The 20,325-nt window shown below is 46.5% G+C and overlaps 2 protein-coding genes across 3 annotated transcripts in view; one reads left to right on the top strand and one right to left on the bottom strand.

Moving 5' to 3' along the window:
* Positions 1–309: 309 nt before the first annotated feature.
* UTP14A (UTP14A small subunit processome component) lies at positions 310–19,053 on the bottom strand. The gene is made up of 14 exons (XM_026674731.2): positions 18,145–19,053; positions 16,249–16,322; positions 16,086–16,150; positions 14,817–14,959; positions 13,443–13,598; positions 13,072–13,191; positions 12,852–12,946; positions 11,648–11,771; positions 11,440–11,517; positions 9,880–10,234; positions 8,240–8,571; positions 4,431–4,621; positions 2,810–2,909; positions 310–1,310 (listed from the first exon to the last, which is right to left on the bottom strand). Exons 1-14 carry the CDS (start codon positions 18,214–18,216, stop codon positions 1,023–1,025), a joined length of 2,193 nt encoding a protein of 730 aa, XP_026530516.2. The 5' UTR covers positions 18,217–19,053; the 3' UTR covers positions 310–1,022.
* ZDHHC9 (zDHHC palmitoyltransferase 9) overlaps positions 18,850–20,325 on the top strand; it is a 15,471-nt gene continuing 13,995 nt past the window's right edge. Inside the window, exon 1 of one of the 2 annotated variants that reach the window (XM_087972380.1) lies at positions 18,850–19,309. The gene's annotated coding sequence lies outside the window, so the exon portion shown is untranslated. The remainder of the gene's footprint in view (positions 19,310–20,325) is intronic. The other variant, XM_087972381.1, reaches the window with a different exon arrangement.

The raw sequence follows: 20,325 nt of genomic DNA, 5'->3' as shown, positions 1-20,325 counted from the left end.
ACAAACAGTTCTCGCCGTGTTGAATTGTGGTTCAGTACAATAACCAAGCAGGGGAATTGTAACGGCTTCAGACAACTCATAATAAGCAAGCAGCCTAATTATTTTTGAGGTCTACCAACTCAAGCTCTGGCAAAGCCCCAATTTTTAAAGTCACGCCTGTAAATTTTGAATGGCACTCATTATCCCCCCCCCTTTTTTTTGTTGGATCTTGTTGAGAAAATTAGGAGGAAAGAAAAATGCAATCACAAATCTACCTTTGGTACAAAAACACACACCTGCATTAGAAAAAAAGAAAGCACAATGAGACACTTTTTCAAAAATATACAGATCCGTTTATTAGTTGGTTGGTTCCTCTCATTTTTCTCTTGCTTAAAAGACCTGGGTGTCCTCAAGAAAACTTCCTGTGTTTTTTTTCCCCTTTTCCTCCACCCAAACTAAAATTTTGTTTTTGTTGTGCGTGAATTCTATTTTTCTTTTTTTTTCCTGCCCTGCTTAAGGACAGTGGAATTACGAGCAACAACACAGAGGCCTTAAACAGACAATTGAGTGAAATGTTCTGTCTTTTTTTTTCGTCTGGCAGGGTTGAGGTGTCATAAGGTGCTTGTATCTTAAACCTGTTCGCCAAACAGGAAGAATCGTCTCAATTATTCTGGGAGAAGGGCTGAGGTTTTTGAACTGGTGAAAATGGTGCCTTAGCCTTCTGTAAGATTGAAGGCACGTGTTTCAGATTTTATTATGGTGCCTGCAAGAGCATCAGGGTTTATAGGGTTGCTTGTTCCCAACTTAGGTCAAGAAGGGATCAGCTGAGTTTTAAACTAGCTTCTTTAGCATTTTTCAAAAAGGAGAAATAAAACTTGAAAGAAAGCAACTATACCTTCCACCTGAGCAGGTATATAAGATCCTCATATAGATAGGATCACATCAGCAAAAGAAGGGAAAATTCCAGAAATGGGACATCTATTCTGGATAGTGCCAATAAGATGCCAATGTGCCCATTGGCCATATCGGCACAAAATTCACTCCTACCGGCCTTTCTTCTTTGGGATACGGTGGGGACGAGGCTGGCGGAGAGGGAGGGTAAACTCCAAATCCGTTTTCGGTCCCACCGCAGCCGTCGACCTGTCCTTCTGATGGATCAGGTTGGTATCTTCCGCAGTGATGGGACGGATGATCTGGCCGGGTTGAGTGATGATCCGGGGGGCCGTCAGCTGTTGGAAAGCCCGTTGCGTGTTCCACGTGGAGCCCACGGGCACTTGGATGCTGCGTTCGAACTGTTGGCTGCTCTCGAAGGGGAAGGGAAGCTGGTTCACCTGTGGGAAGGAAGGGGTCTGTCGTGGTATGCGAGAAAGACCTTGGGGGGGGGGGAGGACGTGATGCAGACATGCTGTCTAGGGCAGGGGTCACCAACCGGTGGTCCACGAGAAAATTTTGGTGGTCTTGCTATCTGGTCATGTTTCCTGGCTAGTCTGTCTGGGAAGGCTGATGGGATCACCTGTCAGCCCCCAAAAGGAAAGATTGAAAAATAGAGTATGATATTGTCTGAATCTGCACTGGCAATAGACTTATATTCTGAGCCCTGTCAGGATCGAACTCCAGGCTGTGGGCAGTGTTACACTTTAACCACTGCGTCACCAGGGCTCATTCAAGTCAGCAGAGAATAAGGCAGCAGAGGCATATCTGCCCTGTGAGTTAGCAATTATTTTTAAACTTAAGTTGTTTTCATTTATTTTCCCAAGTTCACAATTTGTAAAACACGGATATTCGGCAACATGCATCCTGAATCTAAGTTCTTAGATATAAAATAATGGTCTGCTTTATACAATCTATTAAGATTTAGATATTGTTTCAAGTATTTGCACAGCCAAATTTTTTTAAAAAAGAAAATGCCCAAAGTTTTGCAATATTTCAAAACACTCACCCATGCAATCTTCAGAATAATTTTAATATGATTTCTGGAAATTATATAAGATTCTCAGAAATTAAAAAAAGCTTTAAAATGTATTTTTTTCTTTAATATTTGATTCCTATGGATTTGATGTAAGCACATTGTAGGTGCCATTCCTATTCCTTTTATACCACAAGCTCGGTACACACAATTCATTTAAACCAGGTAAAAGATGGAATAGTGGCAGAGGTGGCATTCAGCAGGTTCTGACCAGTTCTGGAGAACCGGAAGTGGAAATTTTGAATAGTTCGGAGAACCAGCGAATCCCACCTTGACTGGCCCCGCCCCCATCTATACTCCGCCTCCCAAGTCCCAGCTGATTGGCTGGGTCTTCCTTGGTTGCCCTGCACAGGAGAATGGAGCTGGAAAGCAGGCTAGTGGGGTGAGGAGAGAATGGGAATTTTGCAGTAGAATGGGAATTTTGCAGTATCCTTCCCCTGCCACGCCCACAGAACCGGTAGTAAAAAAAAAAAAATTGAATCCCATCGCTGAATAAGGGACAGCATTCTTACTCTAAACAGGTTTATATTTTTGGTAGCTTCGCACGTTGGTTAAACTCAGGCCACTTAATTCTTTTCCAATTCATTGTATTGGTCGAACCCCGAAAACAGGTTAGTTCAAAGACCAAATTAAGTGCTTTGTGTAAAAACCAGCGAGGGTGTGTGGTTCATCTGATTTGGAGTTAGCCTGGCTTGTGAATCTGTCGGCTTAGCTCTGCGTTGTTGTCCTAACAATTCTGGCTTGCTTTTAAACGGGAACGACTCTCGTGAGATGGGCAGCTGAATCAATCGAATCAATAAATCCGATTAAACACACAAAATTTTCACGGGAAGAACCATCCTGAAGAAGGAACGTTGACCTCACCTGATGAGCTGCGGCTAAAACATTCCGCCGTTCGTTCAGCAGGACATGGGGCAGGTGCCGATCTTTCCTTGGGGGTCCAGGCGCTGGCTTGATGAGGAACCTAATTTAACAATAGAGTTGGAAAGGGCTTTGGAGGTCCTCTAGTCTAACCCACTGCTCAAGCAAGAGACTGTGTACCATTCTGGACAAATAGTAATAGCACTTAAGACTTATATACCAATGCTTTACATTGCTTTACAGCCCTCTCTAAGTGGTTTACAGAATCAGCATGTTGCCCCCAACAATCTGGATCCTCATTTTACCGACCTCAGAAAGATGGAAAGTTTGATCGAACTGCTGGCAGTTGGCAGAATTAATCTGCAATACTGCATTCTAACCACTGTATCACCACGGCTCTAGTGGATATAGGTAGGTAGGTAGATAGGTAGATAGATACCCTGTTTCTCCAACAATACAGCCTCCCCAATAGGAAGTCCCAGGTGTTTTAGGCATGAAATTAAATTAAGCCTCCCCCAAATTAAGGCCTATATTAAAACATGCAAAATGGGGAATGGTGGTGGGGCTTGCCATTAGTAAGTACTTTGTTGCACACCGGATATGGTGCTGCCTGCATTGACCCATCTCCCACCAACGCCGGTCAACATCAAGGTCGCCGCCCGGATGCAAGGGAAATTAAGTCACCCAAGACGGCCTAGCCATTTTCAGGGCTCAAAAATAAGACCGCCTTATTATATGAGAAACACGGTAGATAGATAGATAGATAGATAGATAGATAGATAGATAGATAGATAGATAGATAGATAGATAGATAGATAGATAGATGATAGTCAGGATTCTGCAGTTACCTTCCTATTTTACCTTCCCATTTTTTATAAACTTTTTAGAGTTGCCAGGTAGATAGATGGATGGATAGACAGACAGCAATAGCCCTTAGACTTATATACTGTTTTACGATGCTTTACAGCCCTCTCTAAGTGCTTTACAGAGTCAGCATCTTGCCTCCAACAAGCTGGGTCCTCATTTTACCCACCTCGGAAGGATGGAAAACTTGAGCTGGTCAGGATCGAACTGTTGGCAGTTGGCAGAATTAATCTGTGATACTGTATTCTAACCACAGTACCAGCAGGGCTCTGGTGGAGATAGATAGATAGATAGATAGATAGATAGATAGATAGATAGATAGATAGATGATAGATAGATGATAGATAGATAGACAGACAGAAAGCAAGCAATAGCACTTAGACTTTTATACAGCTTTGCAATGCTTTTACAGCCCTCTCTAAGCGGTTAACCGTTAGCCTATCGACAATCTGGGTCCTCATTTTACCCACCTCAGAAGGATGGGAGGCTGAATCAGCCTTGAGCCTGGTGAGATTTGAACTGCCCAATTGCAGGCAGCCGGCAGTCAACAGAAGTAGCCTGCAGTACTGCATTCTAACCACTGCGCCACCATGGCTCATAGCTGTGCAGTCGCTTAAAAACCTCCATTGATGGGAGCTCCTACAACTTCTGGTGAGAAGCCGTTCCATTAGTTAATGGTTAAGAGAAGCAAAGAGATTGAGCAGAGAACAGGGCAAGGGGCCTGGACAGCCACCCCAACCTCATCCTCCCCCCAAAGTACCTTTTCTTTTTCTTTTTGCTTGGATGCAGCCCCGCGCCTCCCCACTCGCCCCATCCAGGAAGGACCAGGTCAATGACTTTTGGTTTGCCGGCTTCTTCAGCTGCTCGCTTCTCTTTCAGGAAGTCATCCAAGACGTTGTCGCTCGCAAAAGCCTCTCGGATCATCTGCCTCTGGCTTGCACTGGACTCCAGCTGCCCAGGGAAATAAATAGAATAGAATGAAATAGAATAGCATAGAATAGAATAGCACAGAATAGAATAGAATAGAATAAGAATTAGAATTAGAATAAGAATAAGAATAGAATAGAACAGAACAAAGCAGAACAGAATAGAATAGAATTCTTCATTGGCCAATTGTGATTGGACACACAAGGAATTTGTCTTGGTGCAAATGCTCTCAGTGTACATAAAAGAGACATTCATCAAGCGTCAAGTATCATAAGGTACAACACTTAATACTAGCCATAAGGTACAATAAGCAATCAAATCATACTAGGAAATAGTCAATAAAAATCATTAGGATACAAGTGACAAAGTTACAGTCATACACTCAAAAGAGGCTCTGGTGAAGCTGCTGCTGCTTAGGTTCTCAGTCAACAGGTGAGGCAATGGATGAAGGTTATAGCTGTGGCTTTCTGGGCTATTTTAAATGTGAATTTTAAAAAAAGTTCAAATATTGCATAACTAATTTCCACAACACTGTCAAACTATTTACTAAGACTGCATTACTATTATTCTTCTCATCCTATATTACCTATCTCCTTTCCGACTTAAGACTATAACCTTGTTGCTTGCATCTTTACGATTTATAGTGTTTTGTTTAAAGTTTCCTAATATAATTTTAACTGCTTATTTAGTATCTATGACTATCACTCAGTGTTGTACCTTATGATTCTTGATTAATGTTGTTTATGATGATTGACCATGATCTGTCATTTATAGCTTTTATGTACACTGAGAACGTATGCACCAAAGACAAATTCCTTGTGTGACCAATCACACTTGGCCAATAAAGAATTCTATTCTATTCTATTCTATTCTATTCTATTCTATTCTATTCTATTCTATTCTAATTCTAATTCTAATTCTAATTCTAATTCTATCCCTATTCCCATGTCTATGTCTATTCTAGGAACTTAGAACTTGCTATAAAGATCGTGTTGGACCATGAAAGGGGATGAAATAGCAAGGAATGGAGCAAATAAAGTGTTTGTAGTCTTTTCTCTCCCAACAGTTCTGTCCCACATAAGCTAAAAAAATTAAACATTATCAGCTTGTTTTCTTGCAGACGTTTCCTTACCCAAACTAGGTAACGTCATCACTGATCAGAGCACTGATGACATTACCTAGTTTGGTCATGAAACGTCTGCAAGAAAACATCCAAGCTCAGAGAGCACCATGGACCCCTCCTGTCCATTTGGGCCACAAATATTCTCCTTTATATATGAATGTTAAGAAGCACGCTCTTAATTTATCTCAGGGGCAGATTGTTTATCTGGTTTTATTCTGAGGACCAGCCCAGATTGCTGCTCCTTCCTTCCTTCCTTCCTTCCTTCGGTGCTCTTTGGGTGAGCAACCAACTCTTGGAACGCCAGGATTCATCCCTGCAGGTTTTCTTGGCAAGATTTCCAAAGTGGTTTGTCCTTGCCTCCTCCTCCTCCTCCTCCTTCCTAAGGCAGGGAGAGAGTGACTGGCCCAAGATCACTCAGCAGGTTTTATGGTCGGAGGTAGGACGTGGCGTTTGGAGTAAAACTCACAGCCTCTTGGTTTCTAGCCTCGTGTCTTAACCACCAATCCACAGGGGCTCCATGCACCTCTTATAACCTGCTCCCCCATGAAGTCCAATCCCAGGGAGCTGTGGTTTGAGCTCTCCTTAAGGCAAAGGTTCCCCTGGCACCTACGTGCTACTCGTTTCCGGCTCTAGGGGGCGGTGCTCATCTCCGTTACAAAGCCGAAGAGCCAGCGCTGTCCAAAGACGTCTCCGTGGTCATGTGGCCGGCAGGACTAAACGCCAAAGGCGCACGGAACGCTGTTACCTTCCCACCAAAGGGGTCCCTATTTTTCTACTTGCATTTTTTACGTGCTTTCGAACTGCTAGGTTGGCAGAAGCTGGGACGAGGAATGGGAGCTCACTCCGTTACGCAGCGCTAGGGATTCGAACCACCAAACTTCCCACCTTTCTGATTGACAAGCTCAGCGTCTTAGCCCCTGAGCCCCTGCCTCCCTGTTGTGTCCTCAGAGGAGACAATTTGCTGGAGGACACTTGGCCCTTTCCAGCCAGCAAGTGCTTCCGATCCTTTCAGTTACAGAGATGCAGGAGGAAATGGACGTGTGGTTTCCCCATCCAAAAGGGAACAATGAAAAAGAGCCAGCGCTGTCCGAAGACATTCCCGCGGTCATGTGGCCGGCATGACTTCAACGCCAAAGGTGCACAGAACGCTGTTACCTTCCCACCAAAGGGGCCCCTATTTTTCTACTTGCATTTTTTACGTGCTTTCGAACCGCTAGGTTGGCAGAAGCTGGGATGAGGAATGGGAGCTCGCTCCGTTACGCGGTTCTAGGGATTCGAACCGCCGAACTGCCGACCTTGCTGATCGACAAGCTCAGCGTCTTAGCCGCTGAGCCACCGCGTCCCTTGAGCCTGTCCTTAATGCACCACAAAGTAGAGCGTCCACAGCTAGGAGAAACTGAGAGACGTGTGGCCAGTTCAAGAACAAAAGCATTATCTCAGTTTCTTCCACACGAAAGAAGCCCAGGGGAGCCGCCGGCTTAATCTCGTAACAGGCCATGACCTCTCTTGTCTTTCTAATTTAGGTTAATGTGATCTGGGCTCAACCTTGGAATGAGTGAAAGGGGCAGTTCGTATGGAGGAACTGCTGAAGCCCATTCTGACCAGTTTCAACTGAGCTTAGGCCCCAGTTGCTAGACCCAAGCCAACATCCACTGGGGGCTCTTGGTTGCTTCCTGCCACTAGTCAGATCAGTTCAGTCAGGAGTGTCAAGTCCTGCTCTCTTCAGTTCAGCCTACTCTACAGGACCGTGGTGGAGATAACGGAGGGAGAGAGCATTAAGCCCACCAGGAAAATAACCTGGGGCTCCCTGAGCTCGCTTGTTTTGAGGATGAAAATTCCTTCGTTCGTTTCCGAGCTTGTGGCTTGGTTGCAAAATGTTTCGTCACCAGGCTGGGTAACATCTTCAGCGGAGTTTAGGGGATGTCCGTGTCGGTGTTCTTTCGCTTACAAGGGCTCCAGGGGTGGGTGTGTTAGGTATGACATCCTCTAAACTCCGCTGAAGATGTTATCTAAGTTTGGTGATGAAACCACAAGCTGACAGAACAGCTCTTCACCCTCCGCTGCAGATATCTGCCACTGCTGCAAGCTTGTTTCATGACCCATCTAGGTAACGTCATCAGTGTTAGAATAAAGTGGGGCGTGTACAGAGGAGGAGGAGGGTTGGGGGGTAACATCATTAGTGCTAAGAGGAGATAAGATCACTAGCACGGATGGCGCTACCTAGATGGGTCATGAAACGTCTGCAAGAAAACAACCGAGCTCAGAGAGCAGCAAGGACCCTGCAATTCTCCTCTTCCTCCTCCTCTCCACACACCCCACTTTATTCTAGCACTGATGGCGTTACCTAGATGAGCCATGAAACGTCTGCAAGGGAACAAGCAAGCTTGGAGAGTGCCAAGGGCCCCTTCATGTCAACCCTGAGCTGCAAATATTCTCCTTCCTTGGAAAATACCCAATGGCGGTGCCTTCGTCCTGCCCTCCACCTGAATAGGCTGCCCTCCTACCCCACTGACACTCACCTCCTCCTGCACAGCAGCGGGCACAAGCGGGCACTGCATGGCACACGGTGCTCCAGCAAGAACCGCCTTGAGATCAATCAGGGCCTGTTGCTTGGCTGACTTCCTGGACTTGCTGATCGGGGGCTGGGGCAGGGACTCGGCACTCGCCGGCTGGGCGGGCGGGGTCTCTTTGGGGGGCAGCATCTCGTCTGCTTGTGGAGTGTCTTCTGGCTCCAGGCCCTCCTCCAGGTCCTCCAGGGTGCGGATCCGTTTCAGCTTCTCGCTCAGGAAGGGCTGGTCCCCTGATGGGGGGCTGGGCGGAGCCTCCGGTGGCACCTCTTCTCTGCCAGGTTCTGCGCCAGAAGAATCAAGGTAGTATGCACGGTGCAAGGCTGCCAGCGCGGACTAAGGCAGAACTCTCATTTCAGGTAGGTTCACACGTGTGCTAGGACAGGGGTATCCAACTCAAATTTCATTGAGGGAAGCATCAGGGTTGTGTTTGATCTCAGGGACTGCGGGGGGGGGGCGTGGCCAGCTCGACATCACTTGTGTCGGGGGCACCTGAGCACGCTGCCAGAGAAAACGGGCTCCCAAGCTCCGTTTTGGGCCACAACGCCCTCTTGCAGCCCTTTGCCAGTGAAAACGGAGCCCAGGTGGGCCTCACATGCTCCCCCAGGCCGTTTTCAGCTGCAACAGCCTCCTGCAGCCCTCTGCCAGTGAAAACTGACCTCCATTTCGATGGCAGGGACACTGTGGGCTGGTTCTTTGCTGTTTGCAAGGTGGCCCAGCGGACCAGTTTTAAGCACCCGCACAGGCCGCATCCGGGTCCCCGGGGGCCTTCAGTTTGACACCCCTGTGCTAGGATAACATCGCTTATGTTTGCATGACAAACACCCTTGACTAGCCCAAATCACTCCGATTGTATTGGGTTCATCTAGTATGGTTCATGATGGTGTGTAGGAATGACCTTGGGAGACGGAAGGGAAGAGCTGCAGACTACACAATGGTCAGATAAGAGGCAGCTGAGCCCACAGAAGGAATGGGAACACGGCCAACATCTCAGCAGGGATCCTCTTTAGTGTCTCAGGCTGCAGAGGCGAGGGGAAAAATATACTTTCAAACCTGCAAGATTCTGTTAATGTAACCTCAGGCAACAGAGCAGACATACTTCATGCGGCTTGTCTAGATTACCTCGTAAGGCTGACCCAAGTACACTACCTGGTTGTGCAGACACTCAAAACCCCAAACCAGCCAACTACATCCTAGCCTACTTGCGCCATGCAAAGTCAGCCAAAATACCCGATTTATGGTTCTCTATAGCAACCCAGTTGGCTCAGGTTGTGCAGGAAAACTAGCGGGGGGGTCATACAACATGCAAACCACGCTGAAGAGTACACCAGTTATCAGTGAAGGGGAATCTGAAGGTTTCCACTTGTCGTCTAACATTCCTCACTCAAGGCCAACCTGATAAAAACCTTAGTTCACTAATATCTGGAGGCCCACAGATTCTCTAGCCCAGGTACAAATTTGATGGAGCATGGCTGAGGAATTCTGGGAGTTGGAGTCCCTAAATCTTAAAGTTGCACAGTTTGGAGACTCCTGACCTACAGAGAACCCCAGAGATATGACTAAACCTTTTTCTGGATACTTTGGCAGCTCACCTTGAAACCCAGCCCTGTCTTCTTGACATTTCAGGCTCTGCCACCGTCCGTCAGAATCTCGAGACGGGTCCTTCTCGTTGGCCATGAGTGGTTCTTCTTCTTCTTCTCCCTCACTCTCTCCGCTGTCTTCTGCTGGGAGATTTAGCTTCTCCTTGGACTCTTCAGGGCTTCTTCCTAACATCCAGGGGTTGCCAGAAGCCATTCCGACATGCCTCTCATTGACGACATCTGGAACAAGATCTTTCTCAGCTTCAGGGTTGTCTCCTACGTCTTCCTCTTCGCTTTCTGAGGCAGGACAGACCTTCTTGGTTAGTTCTTTGTTCTGAGCCAGCTGTTCTTGCATGGCTTGCCTAGCCTGGGAAATAAAAAAAGGCAGAAATCACCACGTAGCAGCCAAATATATATATATATATAGTTAGATGAACACAAAGCAGGTCTCACTTTGACTTCATTGCTTTTATCTAAATTTTCAGAGATCACCAATCCAAACCAGGAACAAAAAAAAGGAACAAGAGGCAAAACGCAAGTTGTGCAGGATGACAATAATGTATCCTAGCTGATATGCTAGGCCAACTTGTAATTTATAAAGCATGTTTTTGGCTCGGTATCTACTAGGGATGAGGTGTTAAACAGTAAAACTTATGGAGAAGCCACTTTTGGCATCTGGTATTCCAAAAACCTTCGAAGTCAGAAATTCCTGCAAAAAGCAGACATTAATGAATGAACCAGTATGCACAATTTCCTTACAATTTTCTCCTTTAGAATGGGGTTTCACCTCTTTCTTGAGATGAACGTAGAACTACTGGGACTGACTACATTAAATAGCAATAGCACTTATATACCACTTCATAGTGTTTTGCAACCCTCTCTAAGTGGTTTATAGAGTCAGCCTCTTGCCCCCAACAATTTGGGTCCTCATTTTACCAACCTTGGAAGGATGGAAAGCTGAGTCAACCTTGAGCTGGTCAAGATTGAAATGCTGGCAATGAGCAGAGTCGGCCTGCAAAACTGTATTCTAACCACTGGGAAGGAAGGAAGGAAGGAAGGAAGGAAGGAAGGAAGGAAGGAAGGAAGGAAGGAAGGAAGGAAGGAAGGAAGGAAGGAAGGAAGGAAGGAAGGAAGGGACAATAGCAATAGCACTTAGACTTATATACTGCTTCATGGAAGGCTGAGTCAACCTAGAGATGGTCAAGATTGAACTCCTGGCTTTCGGTAGAGTCAGCATGCAATACTGCATTCTAACCACAGGAAGGAGAATAAGAAAGGGAATAAGAGGAAGGGAGGGAGGAATAGCAATAGCACTTAGATTTATATACCATTTCACAGTGCTTTACAGCCCTTTCTAAGCAGTTTACAGAATCGGCATATGGCCCCCAACAATTTGGGTCCTCAAAAGGATGGAAGGCGGAGTCAACCTTGAGCCAGTCAGAATTGAACTGCCAAACTGCAGGCAGTCAGCCGTCAGCAGAATTAGCCTGCAGTACTGCATTCTAACCACTGCGCCACCACAACTTAACATCTCAATAGGTTCAGATGAAACCTGCTCCAATGGACTCTCACCTGGAGGTCATACTTGGCCATAATGACAGTTGACTTGGCCCATCTGCCCTTATTCTGGTGTTTGAGGCTCATCCGCTCCTGTAGACAGACAGACAGGAAGGTCAGCGCATCAGAGCATTGATGTCCCCGAAACCAAGAATTGCTTGTATCTTTATCTCGAAGCAGAGAGGCCTCATTTCAGCTTCATTCAGAAGAAGACCAGCCTGACCTCAATCCGTGCTTTCTCAATCTTCTCCAGCTGCTCCAGGGCAGCCTCCGGGTTGCATTTCCGCAGCGTCTCAAACTCCTGCAGGACCTTCCGACTCTTCCCCTTCCTAAGTATTTTGTGGAACCTTGGGGTGAGAAGGAGAGGAATGCCATGGATGCAACCAACCCAGCTGTGACGGAAGAGTTGCCGCCACTTCTGGATTCAAGGAAGGCAACGCAAGCCAAGGGGACAAAGCACTGAAGGAGAGCCAAGGAGCCTTCGTCCTCTGGAGGTTTCCATATTACACCCCCATTCCGTTCTTATTACTAGTCTTATTACTATCCTGTTATTGTATTCTATTCTTCTATTTTCTCTCCTCTCCTCTATATTTTCTATTTTCTTTATTCTATTTTCTCTATTCTATTCTATTTTTATTTCCTATTTTCTCTCCACCTATTTTTTCTGTTCTATTCTATTTCTATTCTATTCTATTTTCTCTCCTCTCCTCTATATTTTCTATTTTCTCTATTCTATTTGCTATTTTTATTTTCTATTTCCTCTATTCTATTCTATTTTTTCTCATCTCCTCTATTCTATTTTCTATTCTATTTTCTATATTTTCTCTATTCTATTCTCAATTTTTATTTCCTATTTTCTCTCCTCTCCTTTATTATTCTATTCTATTCTATTCTATTCTATTCTATTCTATTCTATTCTATTTCTATTTCTATTCCATCCCATCCTATTCCCTACTCTACTCTATTATATACTCTATTATATTATATTCCTAATTCTATTCTACTCATATATTCCTTTCTATTCTATTCCTTATTGTATTGTACTGTACTATACTGTATTCTACTTTATTATATTCTATCCAATATTCTATTCTATTCTATTCCATCCCATCCCCTACTCTACTATATTATATTCCAAATTCTATTCTACTCTAATATTATATTCCGTTCTATTCTATTCCTTATTGTATTGTACTGTACTATACTATATTCTACTTTATTATTCTATCCAATATTCTATTCTATTCTATCCAATATTCTATTCTATTCCATTCCATTCCTTATTCTATTCCATTCCATTCCATTCTATTCTATTCTTGTATTCCATTCCATTCTTCTTATTCCTATTCCATTTGCCCCATTCAAGGGAAGCCCTCACTCCTGACCTTCCAACCCCTTCCCACCCGGGGCATTCCAACCCTCCTTACTTTTTACTCTTAATCTTCCCTTCTCGTCGGGCTTTTGCTTCGTAGTAGGACTGTAAGGCCCGGGCTCTCTGGAGCTCCATTCTGCGCAGCTTAGCCTGGGATGCACGGAAGAAGCAGAGAAGAACTGGCTAGACGTTCCGTTAGGTCCCCGCACAGAGTCACAGAGTGACAGGGCAGGCAAGGTGGAGGGTGGGAGGGGCTCAGCCAGATCAAGGTTTACCTCTTCCAGGCTCATGGCTTTCAACGAGACTTTTTCCTGGGGGGTCAAAAGCGGATCCTTCACCGGCTGCTGGGCTTTGTGGAGAAGGCTGAAGATCTCTTGCTCCAAGGGAGTCCGTGCCTGCAAAATGAGCATGGAGGACATAAAGTGCGTAAGTTCAGGCTCGGTTTGAGGGAGGTTGAAGAAGCCATGAAAGGTGGCTACTATTGTTGAAGGCAATCTACACAACAGCGGGGACCATCTTGGTGGTCAAATCTGATGTGGCTCTCAATGAACTCTCGAGTTTGACACCCCTGTCTTAGGGGAATGATCACATTGCTTCAGCTGGGACTGGCCAACTTTAATCATCATCGGGTCCAAATAACACTCACCTGCCAACCTGACATCACTTCCTCAATGGGCAAAATGCTCACGCTCTCCTGCTGCAGTGGGAAGACCAACTGCTCAGCCCTCCGGTTCTGCTTCACGACGGGATCCCATTTGTTCAAGGCTTCGGCTGTCTGAGTGTAAGCGGCTTCCCTGACCACCTGCGGACAAACCGTGGGCTCCAATTGTCAAAGCATCCCATGAAGGAGACGTTACAAGGGGCAACGATCAATTGCAAAAAAGCCGTTACAGACCAAAAGGCGTTTTTACGGCCTTTTTGTTAATTCTGAATTTTAGTTGTTTGATTCTTGTTTTTGTTTTATTTTTTTTAATATAGTTTTAGTTTTATAATATTTATTCACAGTTTTTAGGTTTTTCTTAACCTATGTGTACACTGCCCAGAGTACACTCTGCGAGGGTAATGGATGGTCTTCAAATATGAGATAAATTAGGAGTTTATAACAGTCATAGACCAGAGACCAGTACAAATAAAAACACTCAGTAAATATACAATTAAAAATTCTAGTATAAAATATAAAATCTCTCTATATAAAAGCAAAATACCACTCGTGCATCATCACAAAATCTCCACAACCGTAAAGCCTACAAACTTGACATTTGGCACATATGTTCCTCTTGGCTTCTAGGTGTTCACTAAGAAAGGATTTTTCGAAATGACCATCAGAGCATTAGTATTTCCTATATTACTATTATTAACATGCTCTGATGCTAAGGAGTTCTACTCCCCCTCCCCACCTGAAAAGAAATCTGTTCCAAATGCAAAACACAAGCAGAGGAGTTTCACTTTCAATTTGTTTCACAGCAGCAACCAGCTTTAGTACAGAATAGTTGAGCTCAGCAACGCCCAGGCTCCTTCCTGTCTTCTTCTTGCTCATACAGCAAATACTGTTTCAGTTTCCATATTTCAGTTTCCAAATAGCCCTCAATTCTCTCACACACTGACAGGACGCTAGCCAGATGAATATCAATGGATGATGGTAGGCAGAGACACAATTTTCCCCCCCTTATTTTCCACCTCAAAAACTAAGCCCGATCACATCGTTTCGTAGCAAAGCATGGGTATAGAGCTAGTAATAAATAACAACTGAGATAAATTAATAAATGATGCAATGGGAAGGACAGTCACAATTTCAGCGCAGATGCTAGTCCAATAAAGGCTTTTTAGAGAGCAGCGAGAAAGGGTAGAATCTGTTTAAATGTGGTCACCATTTCTACAGCATGCAAAAAAAAAAAAAAATCTCTTTAGAAGTTTCCTATACGAACCTACGGATGAAGCCATCAACGCAGAATGCAAATTCCTACCAACAACAGATACTCCAACTAAATAATACTGCCCAATCCCTTCCTTCTGAACTTACCCGTTCCGTCTCTTCCTTACTCAGTGGGATTTCAGTTGGTTTTTTCTGCTGGGCTTTTTTCAGCTGTTTTTGAACAGGGCGCAGAGCTGGCACCGCAGAAACCGGTTGCAGCAGCTCCGAGAGCTGGACTTTCTCACCGGCGCCTGCAAAAGGCAAGGATATCTCCGAGTCGGGAAGGTTGAAGCCCACATTGTTATTCTACGCACAATTTTCACCGTTACAGCCTTTGAAGCACTCCCACAACCGTGTGATCAAAATTAAGACGGTTGGCAAAGCGATTCATACGTTATGACCGTCGGTATGTCCCAAGATCAGCGGTGGGATTCAGCCAGTTCGGAGCAGTTCGGGAGAACCGGTTAACTTTCTGTGCAGTTTGTCAAACTGGTTGTTGGAAGAAATCGTTAGGGCAGGGAACCGGTTGTTAAATTATTGGAATCCCACCACTGCCTTAAGACCATGTGATCCCTTTTTGCAACCTTCTGACAAGCGAAGTCAATGGAGAAGCCAGATTCACTCAACAATCAGGCTAGTAACTTTTATCAGTCTTTTATGAGCCTCCGTGGCGCAGTGGTTAGAGTGCAGGACTGCAGGCTACTTCTGCTGACTGCCAGCTGGCTGCAATTTGGCAGTTCGAATCCCACCAGGCTCGAGGTTGGCTCAGTCTTCCATCCTTCTGAGATTGGTAAAATGAGGACCCAGATTGTTGGGGGCAAGAGGCTGACTCGCTTAGAGAGGGCTGGAAAGCACTGTGAAGTGGTATCTAAGTCTAAGGGCTATTGCTATTGCCCTTCCTTCCTGCCTTCCTTCCTAGTGGTTAGAATGCAGTGTTGCAGGCTAATTCTGCCCACTGCCAGCAGTTTGATCTTGACTGGCTCAAGGTTTGACTCATCCTTCCAAGGTGGGTAAAATGAAGAGCCAGATTGTTGGGGGTAATATGCTGACTCTGTAAACTGCTTAAAGAGGGCTGTAAAAGCACTGCGAAGCGGTATATAGGTCCAAGTGCCATTGCTATTGCTATCAACTGCAATGATTCACTTAGCAACAGTGGCAAGAAGGCTCGTAAAATGGGGCAAAACTCACTAAACAAATGTCTCCCTTAAGCCAACATAAACTTTTGGGCTCAATTGTGGTCATAAGACGAGGACTACCTATAGACTGTTGTGGAGTAAAATGTTTACTGTGTGATCCCAAGGAGTCAAAAGCGATAGCACATAATCAAAAGATGTCGTATGGACTTAACAGCGAGAAGCCGGTGGAAAAAATTCTTACCTTCGCCACCCACATCGAATTCTGAAATCTGTGCACTAGCCTCAGTACGTTCGACCTTCCGCCGCCTGCAGCAACAACAGTAACCAACTTGTTAGTGGGAAAGGATGGCATAGTAACCTTTGAGGATGGCTTGTTCTCCCTCTCCAAGGACTTTTTCTCTTACCTCTTCCCACCAACCAAGGCAGTGAGGGCGTCTACCAGTTGCCGGTGCTTCTTGGCTGCCCCTTCCTCATCCACCTGGGGAACAAAATTGACTCCCAATGAGCAAGAACTCAGCTTAACATTTTATCGAGTTATAAAATATTGCAAAATACAAAAAATAAATAGAAAAGCAGTGGGGAGGAAAAGGGGGAAGAGAAGTGAGGAAGGAAAAGAAGCATTGGTTTCTGACTCTCTCTCTGTCACAGTAAAATAAGGCATGAACACAGGGGTGGGATTCAGCCGGTCCGTCCGTTCCCCACTGTCCAGTCAAAACTTGGATGAGAAGTGAAATGTCTTCAAAAGAAAAAACAGCAGCTTTTAGCTATACGATTTGGGATGAACACCCTTTGAATGGTATGGGAGTTGGAATGGATTTGTAGAATAAAAAATTGCAGACTATAGGAACCATTTGCCCTACTCAGGCGACCCTGAGGACCAGTGGTGGGATTCAATTTTTTTTACTACCGGTTCTGTGGACATGGCTTGGTGGGCGTGGCAGGGGAAGGATACTGTAAAATATCCAGTCAAAGGTGGTATTTGCTGGTTCTCTGAACTACTCAAAATTTCCGCTACCGGTTCTCCACAACTGTCAGAACCTGCTGAATACCACCTCTGCTGAGGACACAGATAAACCTCCAAGTGGCCTCAACGACCCTCTAAAAGGATGCAAATGACCAGCTGTCTGCAAGGAATATAAATCCTTCCATTCCCCACCATCCAGTCAGAGCTGAAGAAGCTTCTGGGATGAGAAGCAAAACATCTTCAGAGAATAAGCCCCTTTGGGACAACCATGACCTGGATGAATGTCTACAGCAGGGCTTTTCAAACTTGACCGCTTGAAGACTTGTGGACTTCAACTCCCAGAATCCCTGAGCTAACAAGACTGGAGGAGGAATTCTGGGAGTTGAAATCCACAAGGCTTAAACTTGCCAAGTTTGAAGACCCTTGGATTAGACCAAAGGACTATCTACTTTACTTTACTGTAATTGCACCTTGTACAATTAAATCAAATACCATCTTCAGTGCACATCATGACCATGACCATGAAAATAAACACAAACACACATCCTTCACCCTTCACACATTGAATCGGAAACCCCTGACACCACACCAACACTGTATACAGCAGAATTCAAAAGAGCTACTGCCCTGGGATAGAAGCTGTTTTTCAGCCTATTGGTCTTTGTTTTTATTATCCTGTACTGTCTGCCAGATGTTAATAGTTCAAAAAAAAAAAAAAAGGGTTCCCAGGATGAGATGGATCTTTGAGAATGTTTTGAACTCTCTTAAGGCAGCGAGCGCTATGAAGCTCTTCCAAAGAGGGGAGAGGGCAACCCATGATCCTCTGGGCAATGACGTTAACCCTCTACAGTGCTGTCCTATCTGCCACTGTGCAATTAGCAAACCATACAGAGGTGCAGTATGTTAAGATACTCTCTATGGTGCAACGGTAGGTCACCAGCAGTTTTTCATTCAGTTGTTTTCTGATAAGTCTCAGGTAGTATAATCTCTGCTGGACCCTTTTAACCAGGGCTGCAATGTGGGCACCCCCAGGTCAGGCCCTGGCTGGCTGGGGAATTCTGGGAGTTGAAGCCCACAAGTCTTCAACTTGCCAAGTTTGAAGACCCTTGTTCTACACAGTTCCCCAATTAACTCAAAGCGCATTAATTGTATCGATCATGCTACAGTTGCAGAACTTCCCAATTCACTCCAGTGCATTCAATGCAGGCAAAGGCAGCCATCGGTCGTGGAAATGCATCCTTGCCACTTATCCGATCCCGTGCAGAGAACGATTACATAAAGTCAAACTTAGAGAATAAAGAGAAGTCACCAAGGGATCTTTTCTGGGAGAGCTCACCTCTTCCACCTCGTCCTCCTCGCTCGGGATCAGCTCCCTCTCGGAGGGATCTTCCTCTTCCATAGTCTCCATGTAGGGGGAAAAACCCACAGAAACTCGTCCACTGCCAGCCAAACACGGGAACCACCTTCCCTTTCCGAACAGGCTACAGAACACGTGTTAAGAGCCCTCTCGGCCGCAAAACGCACCGGCAGTTCCGCCTTTGAAGCCGGACTTTTGCAGCACTTCCGCCCTCTTCCCCTTTCTTCATTTGGAATTACAGTCCAGGGGCCGCTCTCGCCCTGTGCGGGCACGCCCCTATGCTAATTATTTGAATTTTATGCAAATTGGCGATTGCCCATTCCCAGGCGTTGGGAATGGACTCCAATGCAGACTTCGCTCTTCCATCCTTCATTCCGATTACAGGGCGAGGTCCCTGGCAATTTAATAGCCAGCTGGGCGGGGCTACCGCTGACCGCGCCCCTCCTTTAGAATCTGGGCCACCGTGGTGATGGGGGCGCGGCTTCCCAGATCCAATCAACTGTAGGAATTCAACGTCGGCCCCGCCCATCCGTTTTGATTAGTTTGACGCAAGGAGGGAAGAAAAAAAAATCGACAACTCCGTTTCAGGTCTTTGCCCGCCAGCCCCGCCCACTAGACGACTGGCCCCGCCGCTTTTCCCAAATGACGGGCTACCCGACCAATCAAAAGGCTGCCTTCGGGGCCAAGCGGGCGGGTTCGAGTCTCCACACAACATCAGGCGCTGCCTGAGGGGACGAAGTCCACCTCCTTTTTTATTTTTTTATTATTAATCCTGCCCCCGTTTGTAGAACGAGTCGTCTCCTGGCGTCTCCGGGAGGGTCCCCCGAGTCGGGCGGTGCCTCTTTCTTCCCTCGCCCACCACCCGACCGAGCAGCAAAGGACCCAGCCGAAGAAAAACAGCCTCGCCCTCTCCTCTTCCCCCCCCCACCGCTCCGCCCGGTGTTTTACTTCAGCTTGAGTGACGGGCGGCTGGGCCAATGGCAGCGCCCATCTAAGATGGAGGGCGGTGCGGAGCCGCGGCTGGGCCAATAAGCATCCGAGTCTCTTTCACACTCCCCCCTCCTCAGAACCGCGCCGCGACAGAAGCAGGAAGGCCTCGGCCGCAGCCGGCCTCGGTCTCAGCCCCGGCAACGCCGAGCGGCAGGTGAGAGCCGCGCCGGTCGGGGGTAGGAAGCCGAAGAGAGGCGGTGCTCCGGTCTCTGGCCTAGTTGCAAGGGTGGGTGGGTGGGTGGGTCGTGCGGTGTGGAGACCCTCCTCAGACCCCGCTCAGGCCTCCCTGTCTGTCTCGTCCGCCCGGGGGGGTGTGGCTGGTCCCGGCCGCACGTGGGGTGCGGCGCCCGACAGGCCTCCCTTTGGCGAGAGGAGACGACGACCCCCGGGGACCTCTTTCCGCCGTGCACGTGGGAATGCCCAGACGCGTGTCGAGGTCAGGGTTGGTTGGTCACTGTCGGGGGCGGGGGGATCGTCGGGATCCGGGCGGTGCGCACGGAAATCTCGGTCTGTGGATGGGTGGGCTTGGCTGTTATTGCTGGGTCGGGGGGCGAGGTCCTGCCTTTGTCTGCCGGGAAACGTGGGGGGGTGGGGGGCGAGGCCGGGACTCTCGTGGCTGCTGTGCGGGGGTGGGGGGGCAGCCTGCAGGGAGGAGAAGAAGAAGAAGAAGAAAGGAGCGGGTGCCAATAAGGGAGGAAAAAGGCTGAACCGGCCCCGTGTTTATTGCCCCGCCTGGCGTTGCTTTTGCGGGGAAGGAGGCCAAGCGTGGAGCAAGACCCTTCCCTCCCCAAAGAAAGCAAAGCGAACAAAAGAACCTCTCCTCGCTCTCCCTGCTGTGGAAACATAAAGAATACGAGATAGACAGATAGATAGCAGAGAGATCCTTGACTCTCCTGCCTTTGGGAAAATTTCAGAAGCGGTTCTTCACCTCTGAATAAGCTCTGCTGGTTTTTCTCTGAGGTTCTTCTTCCCATTCCTTTTATTCTTGCAAAATCATAGAAGGTGGATGAGACAAAAAGCTGTTCATATGTATCATATACATACGTATATGAACAGCTTTTTGTTTATTTTTGTGTATATACACACACACAAGTTTTCTTATGTTTTTGTGGGTATTTATATGTATGGTATTTAGGTTTCTTTGGGTATTTTTCCACGTCTTAATAGTTG

The sequence above is a fragment of the Notechis scutatus genome, chromosome 10 (genome assembly GCF_049901735.1).
Source record: "Notechis scutatus isolate UNSWTSFEM ecotype Mainland chromosome 10, rNotScu1.2, whole genome shotgun sequence".
Classification (NCBI taxonomy): Eukaryota; Metazoa; Chordata; class Lepidosauria; order Squamata; family Elapidae; genus Notechis; species Notechis scutatus.
This window is presented reverse-complemented; position numbering and strand designations above follow the sequence as displayed.